Source organism: Lactuca sativa, chromosome 1 (assembly GCF_002870075.4).
Source record: "Lactuca sativa cultivar Salinas chromosome 1, Lsat_Salinas_v11, whole genome shotgun sequence".
NCBI classification, from domain to species: domain Eukaryota; kingdom Viridiplantae; phylum Streptophyta; class Magnoliopsida; order Asterales; family Asteraceae; genus Lactuca; species Lactuca sativa.
Window position 1 is genome coordinate 191,687,608 of NC_056623.2, and position 11,073 is coordinate 191,698,680.

Here is an 11,073-nt window from a genome sequence, read left to right on the forward strand (position 1 = left end):
ACTTGATATACGACTTACTGTCATTTACATTTCCTTACTTTTCAATATTTACATTTCCGCACCTAACTATCTAACAACTCTAACTTGTAATTATTGTTGAGCTTTATGATCCTTTGAGATTTACTTATTCCCCATATACAACTTGTTCTAACGTTTGTTCAAGTGTGTCTCGAAACTTTTTCTCTCAACAACTGGTATCAGTGCCAAAGTGGTTGCTTTTTGAACAAAAATCTGATTTTAAAAGGCCTTCTATACCACTCAAGCTCATTTTTAAAGAAAAAAACAAAATCTTTCTCAAAACAAGGAAATATGGCACAAGCATTATCACTCAATGTTTCCAACAGTATTAGAGGTTCGAATGGAGCTCTAATATTGGTGGCAAATGAATACCATCACTGGTCCCAAATAATGGAGAGACATCTTAGAAGACTTGGACGAGATATGTGGAGATCCGTAGAAGAAGGACCTCATGTCCCTATTCTTACCCCAGTTCAAACTGATGGTACTCAAGCCAGACAGTAAATGACAAGAGTTTGGTATTCTTACATTTACAAAAAAAGGATTTGGATTGTGAAATGAGCGTCATTGGAGTCATGTTCAATTGATCTATTTCACAAAAGAAAGGACCATAAGTAAACACAGTGTGCATGCTTGGTGCATGGCATGACTAGTTTTTTAATTCAAGTATAAAGTTGATAAAATCGAAACAATGAATAATGAGTAATAAATATGGTGCTTAGATAAAAGGGTTTTATTTACACTTAAGAGTTTGGGGCCATATAGGATTAGTATTATTCTTATGTTTCACTTTGCATGTTTTGACTTCCAGAATAACTAGGCCATTCTTCCTGAATGACTAAGTTATTCAAACCATTCACAGTCAGTCATATGTTGGAAGCAAATATGAATCAAGACTGTCATGAAGTTGGTTTGTAGATGTCCAAGGTAGTGGACATAGCAAGAGTTGCTGTAGCATTCATGAGTGCTCATAAGTTCTGAGTATTGGATTCAACCCACGCTCATTTGAATCACTTCATGGATTTTATCAAGAGTGAATCATGAGACGATAATATCTTATATTCTTCAAACCTAGAGATATGAGTTGTTACTATGATTTGGTTATACGTTAATTGCACGAAAACGCATTGGTAACTCAATGTTATAAAATGTGTATTTGTGTACGATTCAACAAGTAGTAGAACAAGCCAGATGAGTCGAAGTTTATCCATTCCTTTTACCCTTAAAGGGATAAAAGCGATATCTGTGGGGCCCTCGATGATTTAGTGATGACACCCTAAGTGCTTAGCCAAGCCTAGACTGATTTGATTTCTTCAAATAGTCGGTCGTCATAAATCAGAAATCGGTAAACAACAAATGGACAGAGAGAATGATTAAAATCCATGTCTCAGTCCATATGATATCTAGAATGGAGGAATATATGATCACTTATCTAATGGACGCGTTATTGGTTTGTTCAAAGTTCGACAGCGGCTTTAAAAGCTACGATTGCTAGTCGGGATTTTGGAGTCGTACTTGTAATAATAGTTTTAGACTTATCCAAGTGGGAGACTGTTGGATTAGATGTCTAAGCCCATAACTATTATTGGTATGTACTTGACCCGAGAGTAGCATGGTTCATTTGGGTTGCATATCATCAAGACAATTTGTTAGGATGCTCTTTTGAGAGAAGAGGTTATATATGATTTATTAATATATTATAAGTTATAATACACTAATATGAAATCATATGTTTTAATTAGTATTGATCATGAATTAATTTAGTGATCAAAAGAGACTATTTAAATCTATGGGGACTAATTATGATAATTAGTTATATTTATATGTGTTGGGCTTATGATCCATGTTGGACCAAGTTTATGTATGGATACATAAAAAGATGGGCCACATGAACCATGGATCATAAAACCCATGGGTATGGATTATGCGTTATACCCATGACCCTTGGAATCCTACATATAAATAGGTTACTCCATAGCCAAAATCACCACTTCTTTTCTTAGAGAAATATGGAGGTGTTTTGGTGCATGAAATTCTCTCTCAAGAGCCACATTTGTCCTAGGTGTGTTGTGATTCCATTTGAGGCATTTCATATTATTGGTGCTAAGCTCTTAAGGCCAAATACATCAAGACTTCAAGCAACATAAAAGGTATGTTACCCTAACTAGTATATTATATGGTTTATGTCAAATGCATGCTAGTTATAAGTTTAATGCCTTGGAAACCATTTGCATGTATAATTAGTGAAAACATAGATCCAAAGTATTTAGGGTTGTATTTGCACCATAAGATGTTGTATTCTACCAAAACCCAACATATTTTCCTTGCACTCTCAACCATGATTTGTTACACACTTAATACATTTCGAGACACTTTGTTGTTTTTCTTGCGATTCCTGGGATATTGAAAAACGTCATTTTTTAGAATTGGTACTTTAAGATTTCTCTTTTCATTGACAAATTTCCTCTCTTAGTTTTTTCTTTTATTAACAACTTCCACATTTCATGCTACAATAATTTCCTGATCTAATTTTTCTGCATGTTTTACTTATAACTCATATTCCGACGGGAGGCCGTTAGCAAAATGGGTAACCTTCATACGACCGGTGAGGTAAGCGTCCTCCATGAAAGGAAGCATCTGCACAAACCTCTTAAACTATTCAACAATTATCATGTTACCTTTCTTCAATACATCTAATTCTTCCTGTAGATTCTATATATCTCTAGAAGGACAGATCTTGTTCTTAATTCTTTCAACAAATTCTTCCAAGATCAATTATGAAGGGTATTTCTTCCTAAAACTCTATATAACACATCCCACCAGGCTGCAATATCATCTTTAAGCACTCGAGAGACATAAATAACAATATCATTCTTTTTATGCTTGCAGCTATCAAACACTTTCTAAATTTCATAGATCCAGCACATAGTAACTTCTGGTTCAAAGCTGAAGTGGTACTCCTATTGCTTGCAACCCATAAAGTACTTGAAAGTACATCCTCTTCTCATATCTTCTTTTGATTTAGAATACTCACATCCCTAACATGAGAAGATCCTTCTTCACTAATAGATTTACTCCTTTCAGGTGGAGAAGGACCTTGTTGGGATCCTTTCAAACAAATATTAAGAATAGGATTCACATCTTCCTTAACTTTATCCCTCCTGCTATCAAGAAGAGCCAATATGGCTTAAACTGTAAGAGGTTGTTGACTTCCTTCACCCTGATAACTTCTAGATCTACTTTCTTGTGTGTACTTTCGTATGTAGACCCCTTATTTGACCCTTGACTAACCGCTTAGGGCCTTTTCCATTCCTTGTCCTCCTCATTGTCTAGAAAAGAGTTCAATTTAATTATTGACTAATAGAAAATACACATTTCCAAGTAGTCTAAATAAGCATAATATTAGTGACTCTTATATTATGAAACTCTGTGGTAATAGTTGAAGTCTAGTGTTGAGAGAAAAATTTTGAGACACACTTGAACAAAAGTTAGAACAAGTATATTACAGAATAGTTAATCTCTAAGGATCTAAGTGCTCAACAATAATATTCAAGTTAGATGGTTAGATAGTTAGTTGTGGAAAATAAAGAAATGAAAATGAAAACAATTGTTATAGCAAGTATACACATAAGTTGATACATAACGAGGAATGCATTCAAGCCAAGTTAATAAGTGAGATCAAACTTAGTGATTAATTCACAAAAGACTTGCTCCAAAGAGAGATTGTAATCAGATATGAGAGAGTAAGAAATGCAAGTAAGTGAGAGAGATAGAGAAGATAATTCCAGCGATGTGTATTAGAATTGATAGATGCGTATTGATTACAAAGAGGATGAGCTCTATTTATAGAGACTCATGAAGTACAACATATACACTCTCTAAGAGTAGCCATGCAAGGCATACTATACAATAGATAGAATGATAGTAAGACAAAATATACTGAGTAATAGAAAGTAACTGCGGTTCCAGTAGACTTCGGATGCAGTTGCTGAAAGGAGAGCTGACTGTCGGTGCTCTGATGATTGCGGTAGCAGAAGTTCAAGAGGGTCACCTTTATGTTTTAACAATTTCCCCCTAAGTGACCTCTTTAACTTCCGTTCATCTATCAAGTTGAAGATACTTGATCAAAATCCACCAAAACTTTCTGACATTCTCCAACCAGGTGATCCTTCTCAAAATTTCAAACATGACCTCTATCATAGTGAACTTAGATTTTTCAACTGCGATCCGGCAGATGTTAATTTGCTTCTTGGTGAGCCGATGCATGGCATTTATAGGAATGAAATATTTGACATTGTCGGTCTTCCTTTTGAAAATAATGCCAAGGTCAGGGAAGTTGGTTGCACCTAAGGATCTGTCTTCAAAGCCTTTGGTGGGCATAAGTGCGGGGTCGAGTGTTGGCAAATCAAACTTCTCGGCAATGGTGGGATGGATGTCCGCGTCTATTTTGGCAAAATCACAGACCATTTCCTTCAAGAAGGTATTGGCCCTCTGAAGTGCAATCATCATCTTAGGGTGCTTCTCTGCTTTGTTCTGAAACACCTTAGCGATGAGAAAGATTTCCTCCGGATCCATGCAAGGGATGTCCGCTTGGGAGTGAACATAGTCATGTTCCCTTCTGGTGAGGGTGTAATGGATGAACTCCGACTTCATAAACTTCCGGATTTTATAGTTTTTGACTGCGGATGGTCTTTCGTTGGACCATATGTGCTCCATGGGAGATCCATGTTTAGCATGAAAATGGTTACGTCTTTCAAATTCCATAGGCAGTCATTTGTCATCAGGAAGGTTGAGGTCGACATGCTCAAATACAGTGAAGTACTTGGCATTTGGGGAGATTGTAAAATCCCAGAAACCATCCGGAGGGGGTTAAGCATAAGTGAGACGCGGTCTGTAATCTTCATCTAGCAGCCTGCGGTGAGGATTGATCCAGGAGTTAATCACGGATTCATCAATTGAAGTGTCAAAACCGCATTCGTTCTAGATAAGCTCTGCAAGCTTGGCTGCTTTCCAATCTCTTTTCTTTTGAGCTGTGGCAGGGGAGTCATTGGAGCTTGGAGAGGACATGAGATCGTCTTGCGGGGGAGTGTTATGAGGTGGAGTATGATGAGATAATTGTGGTGAGGGTTACGGTGTAGGAACCTTTTCTATGATGATGGGGGAGTTTGATGTGGTGTTGGGATTTTTTCTGTTATAATAAGGGGAGTTTGATGCGGTGTTGGGATTTTTTCTGTGATAATAGGGGGAGTTTGATGCGGTGTTGGGATTTTTTCTATGATAAGGATTTTTTCTGTGATAATGGGGGGAGTTTGATGTGGTGTTGGGATGGAGTGGTGAGAGTGATGGACTTCCTCTTCTTCACTTCCCCCTCTTGAGGAAAGCATCCCTGGAGCTTCCTTAAGCCAAGTCTGAATGCCATCAACCTTGGCGAAAATTTCTTGGAATTGAGCTTTAATGGCATCAGCCAGTTGTTGATTGTTGGGGATTGAGGGGTTAAAGAGTAGCTTGTGGATCTCCTTGATGAGATGAAGAATTTCAGGACCATGAAAATTTGTAGTCAAGGAACGTTGCAGACGGTTGATAGTAGAATCAAGAACGGAGATTGCGGACTCATAAGTTGTGTGAGTCTCAGCGATTAGCTTTGCAGAGTTGGAGGCTTGATCCGCAATGGCTGCCTGAAGGTTTGTCTTGACCATGGTTACCTCCGAGATGATGCGTTCAGTAGCAGCCATATATTCTTTGTGGTCAGCTCGACGATTATTGTCAAGGGACCGGATCCCCATTTCAACCTTCAGAAAGATAGGCTCCGCAACCATTCTCTCACGTGCTTCTAGATGCTCAATCCTTTTAATTAGAGACTACGGTCCTGGAGTATCTTTTGGTTGCGGTTGAGATGACTTGACCGCAGCAAGGATCTGATCCACTTTAGCTTGAAGGCTTAGAAATTCTTTTCTAGTGACAGAGTTCTTCTTCTTTTTCTTCTTCTCCTTAGGTTTTGTAGTTGAATGATGAGGGCCACTTGATTCTTCTTCTTCAACGAACATCATCAAATCATCATCATAGGGAGAGGGTTTCTTTACGTCTTGCATATCATCATCATCTAGACCGAAGGTAGGAGCAGAGCTGACTTCAATGGCAGTTCCTTCGTCATGGGATTGTTGAACAATAGGAGTGGGAGGAACTTTGGATGTATATGGATCAGCAGGTGTGGCCTGAGTCTTTTGAAGGGTTGCGGCCATCTGGGACATCCAATCTTGAACTTTCAAAATTGTTGCAATAGTATTGGCATTGTTAATTGCATCTGCCCAATACTTAGCAACAATTTGGACCTCTAGCTCCTTATGTTGCTGTTGCTTTACTTGTTGGTCTTTGCGGGCTTGGAATGCTCTACGAAAAACAGCATATCTCTAAATTTCGGCCTCAGTGTCAAGTTTGTAGTTCACCCAAGAATCATTAGAATCAGCACCATCAAATCCTTTATAACGAACCGAAGTGTCCTTCGAGTCCACGGATCCTTGCACATTTGTGCTTACCGTGCCTAAACCACCAGTTACTGATGTAAGCAGAGTAGGATTTCCTGAGCTTCCTCAGTCTCCTAGACTCTTGGTCAAGTTTGGCCTTGGCTCAGTTCTGGCATAGGCGGAAGAGGTGCCCTACGGTTGGGAAGGTGTTTGTAGTGTATGGGTGACATTCAAAAGAGTGGAGTTCAACTCCTCGAGAGAAAAGAAATGCAGTTGGGAATCCCTGGAGACCTTAGGGCGTGGACCAGAATTATCCTCTTGGGATAGAACTCGTGGGGTATCTCCACGATGAGATGAATTAGACTCACTTGATGAGCTTGAGTGGAATTCGATGGTGGTGTTGAATGGGTCTGCGGCAACCCCAAGGACTACCGGAGCCTGTTGAGAGGCTGAGGTATCAATCCGGTCACATATTTGGCTAGGGGAGTGGTTTTTCTCTTCTTAAGAATGGCAATTGGTTACGCATCCTCATATGAATCACTGTCAGGTACGGTGACAGTTGTTTGAGACTTACATTTCTTGGAGGGTGCGGTTATTTTGGGAGCATTCTTCTTGGGAGTTGGTGGTGACTTCTTGGAGGCTAATTTATTTCTTCTCGTAGAAAGATTGGAGAGAGTGGTCGAAGAAGGGACTGCGGTGCCTTCAGGGATAATAACTGCGGATGGAGGAGGCGGGGTAGGAGGTATGGGTCAATACCTTCCGTAGCCTCAATATGGTCTGATACATCAGCAGTCTCAAGACCTAGGGTTGAGAGAATATAGGTAGGGGTCTGCGTATAGGTCCGAAAGGAGATTGATTAGATGAAGGAGTGTACCTGTTAAGATCCTTGGTGACAAAGAAATTGATGTCATCTCCCATGCTCATTCCTGCATCCAAGTGAAGATCTGCAATTCAGAGAGACCAGAACCTTGCGAAAGTGAGTTCGGTTGGTTTCTCTCTTGGGTTCTCCTTGGGAATGTATTGAAGGAAATCGTCCCAAAGAATCTGCCCGTAATTGACGTCATGACCAGTGAATAAACTCCATACCAATTCTAGGAGCTTGAGTCCCATGTTGTCGATACCTTCGGTTATGTCGGATAGACTGCGGATGACGTAGTGGCAAACGTATTGGCAGACCGCAGGCAGTTGATTTTTCTTGAACTCACCAATGCCTTTAATCCTCTTTTAATATCCCATCTGATAGAGAGCAGATGTAATGTCTGCCATGGATGGGGTGAAGAACTTGATGGAGGGATGAACAAGAAGGTTAATGGCAGTAAGGAACTTCTCCTTTGACAAAATGACCAACGAATCGTCATTTAGATTGAGATGAACTTCTTGAGGGTTTTCAAGTGGGTGATAGGCTGGAAACGCACATTTGAAGAGAGTTGAGATGGGAACAACGTCTGTGAATGCATCGAATGGACCAAACAGTGGATGATTCTTCAAGACTTGATCATTAGCTTGATAGGAGCATTGTAGGATGAGTGATCGTCGAAGACAACTCTGAAGTTGCTTGAAGCAATTATGGGAGAATCTGGATGGTTAGAGCTTCCTGATCCATATGCTTTTGATTGTTTCTTCGAGACACCTGATTTCACCATCGTGGGAGCTTAAGAGAGTGAGAAGAAAACTAAGTTTATGAATGCACTGAGTTCTTGAAGGTTTAATGTTCAGAGAGCGTAAAATGGTGATGGGGAAGAAGAAAGGGTTATATAGGGGAAAATGGGAGCGGTAACTGGGATTTACCCTAGGTAAAAAGGATAAGATAAAAGGTTGTTTAGGGGGAATCTTTTGAATTAGGGATTAAATCTCAGCCACATAATATGAAACGGTTTCTAAAAGATTTGCGAGATTTTCCAAAAGTGGTTTGCATTTAATGAAAAGTCAGACGTGCATTATCACGTCTGGCTATCGTGTGGTGGGGGAGAGGAAGTTGTAACGGATGGGACGTGCTGGGTATAAGGAAAGGACAAGTTAAGGATGTGTTTGTGAAAAAATTTATTTTTGTCATCACACCTACAATAGGTCTGACAAAAATGTTTTTAGGAAAGAGAATGTGATAGTTTCTCAAGGAATGTTTTTAATTTAATGTTTTATTTAATGAAGGATCATTAAATAGCACACCATGATTCCTGAATTAATAACTCAGATGAGAAATTAACAATGTCTTTGTGGATGGGAACTTCATTGCGGATGGATACTTCATTGCGGATGGATTTATGACTTCAGTAGAAGAAACTCAGAAGAGCACTTGTTCAAATAGTTAGTAAAAACAAGCAAGAAGGACCAGTGAAGAATAAATATAATATATGGTTGTGTTACATAGACTGCGAAACACAGGATATACTGAAACCATTTATTATAAGTGTCTTTCAGTTAGGACCGCAATGGAGAACAACAATAGTCTGCGGTACCTATCAATTCAAGAAGAATTGAGGGTCCAGATTCATCATTCCTAACATTTGTAAGAAAGTGTTGAGCTTTGGAGAGTCAAGTGCTTTTGTAAAAACATCAGCAATCTCTTCATGTGAGTGGACAAAAATTAGTTCAATGTTACCTTTCAGGATGTGGTCTTTGATGAAATGATACCGTAGTTCAATATGCTTGGTCTTCGAGTGATGGATAGGATTATGAGAAATCGCTATAGCACTTTCAGAGTCACAGTAAATTGGCATCCGCAACATTCTGTATCCGTAGTCTAACAGTTGTGTTTTCATCCACAACACTTATGAGCAACAGCTGGATGTGGCCACATATTCAGCTTCTGTAGTAGACAATGACACACAATTTTGTTTCCTTGACGATCAGCTGACTAGTCTTCCACCCAAGAATTGAAATCCACCAGAGGTGCTTTTACGATCCAGTTTGCATCCTGCGTGATTCGCATCGGTAAACGCTTGAAGACTAAAGTCATTGCATGCGGGGTACCATAGGCCAAGAGACTTGCTTCCTTTTAGGTACCGAAGAATTTGTTTGGCTGCGGTCATATGAGACACTTTTAGATCAGCCTGATACCTTGCACATACACCCATTGCAAAAATTATATCCGGTCGGCTAGCAGTGAGGTACATGAGAGAGTCAATGAGGCCTCTATAAGTTTTGTGATCAACAGGTTCACCGGAGGGATCAGCAGAAATTTTATAACCAAAGGTCATGGGAACCTTAGCCGAAGAACAGTTATCCATAGAGTATTTCTTCAGCAGCTCAGAGGTATATTTTTCTTGATGGATGAAGATCCCTTGAGGAATCTGTTTAACTTTAAGTCCTAGAAAGAATTTAATCTCTCTATTCATGCTCATCTGAAATTTGTTAGTCATGAGCCTAGCAAAATCATCCACCATCCTCTGATCTATGGATCCGCAGATGATATCATCCACATATATTTGTACTAGCATCAGGTGATAACCATTTGCTTTTCTAAATAAAGTGGGATTAATTACTCCTCTTTTATACCCAAACGAGACAAGAAATTCAGAGAGAGTCTCGTACCACGCTCTTGGGGCTTGTTTTAGACCATATACTGCTTTTTTAAGTTTGTAGCAGTGATTATGGAATTCAACACTTTAGAAGCCTGGAGATTGTTGAAGAGAAACCTCTTCTTGTAATTCCCCATTGAGAAATGCACTCTTAACGTCCATTTGATGAACTTTGACGTTTTTGTGGGCTGCATATGCTAGGAAGATTCGGATAGCTTCCCTTCGGGCCACCGGAGCATACGTTTCATCATAGTCAACACCTTCAAGTTGACTGTAGCCCTTTACAAATAGCCTTGCCTTGTTTCTGACTACTGAGTTGGACTTATTGAGCTTGTTCTTGTACACCCATCTGGTGCAAACAATGGTGTGACCTCGCGGTTTTGGTATGAGTTGCCACACACTATTTCGTTCGAATTCAGCTAGCTCTTCTTGCATCACAGCAATCCATTCGGGCTCTAGTAAGGCTTCTTTGATTGATCGAGGTTCGATGGCAGCATAAATGCGGAGTAATGACAATGATCAGTTAGGTCCTGTGAAGATCTAGTTTGAACGCCTGCTGAAGGATTGCCAATGATCTGACCAGGTGGATGGTCTTTCGTCTATATGTGAAGACATGGTTGAAGGTGATCAGCAAATGCGGTAGAAGGAATGTCTTCAATGTCATAAGAATCAGAGATAGGGAACGGCAGTTCCCCTTGGACTTGAGAACAGCCCGCGGAGTTGTCTTGAACTGTTTGTGCTGCGGTAGATTGAAGTGGTTCCCCCTGGGCTACAGATGGGATTTCTTCCGAAATTTGAGGATGTTCCCCCTGGATTGATGGGAGAGTGAAAATTCTTGGGTCATATCTGGTGTCAAAATTTTCTATGTTTTCATCATCCGAGTCCGAAGAGACGTTTGATGGTTGAGATTCTCTGCGGATGGACGGAGCTGCTTCGATTAGTTCTGGAACCTCGATGGTTGTAGTATGATCCGGAGTTGAGTTTTCCCCCTCAACAGGCGAGGGAAAGTACCTAGAGACAAAACATCTGAGGGCGTAGGACCAGATACTTCAGCATGTTGTAATTGAGCTTCCGGA

General features: G+C 39.9%; 1 protein-coding gene across 1 annotated transcript; it reads right to left on the reverse strand.

The window, feature by feature from the left end:
* Window positions 1–9,325: 9,325 nt before the first annotated feature.
* On the reverse strand, window positions 9,326–9,862 carry LOC111878949 (uncharacterized mitochondrial protein AtMg00810-like). The gene has a single exon (XM_023875433.1). The coding sequence runs from the start codon at window positions 9,860–9,862 to the stop codon at window positions 9,326–9,328; it is 537 nt and encodes a 178-aa protein (XP_023731201.1).
* Between the last annotated feature and the right edge of the window lie 1,211 nt (window positions 9,863–11,073).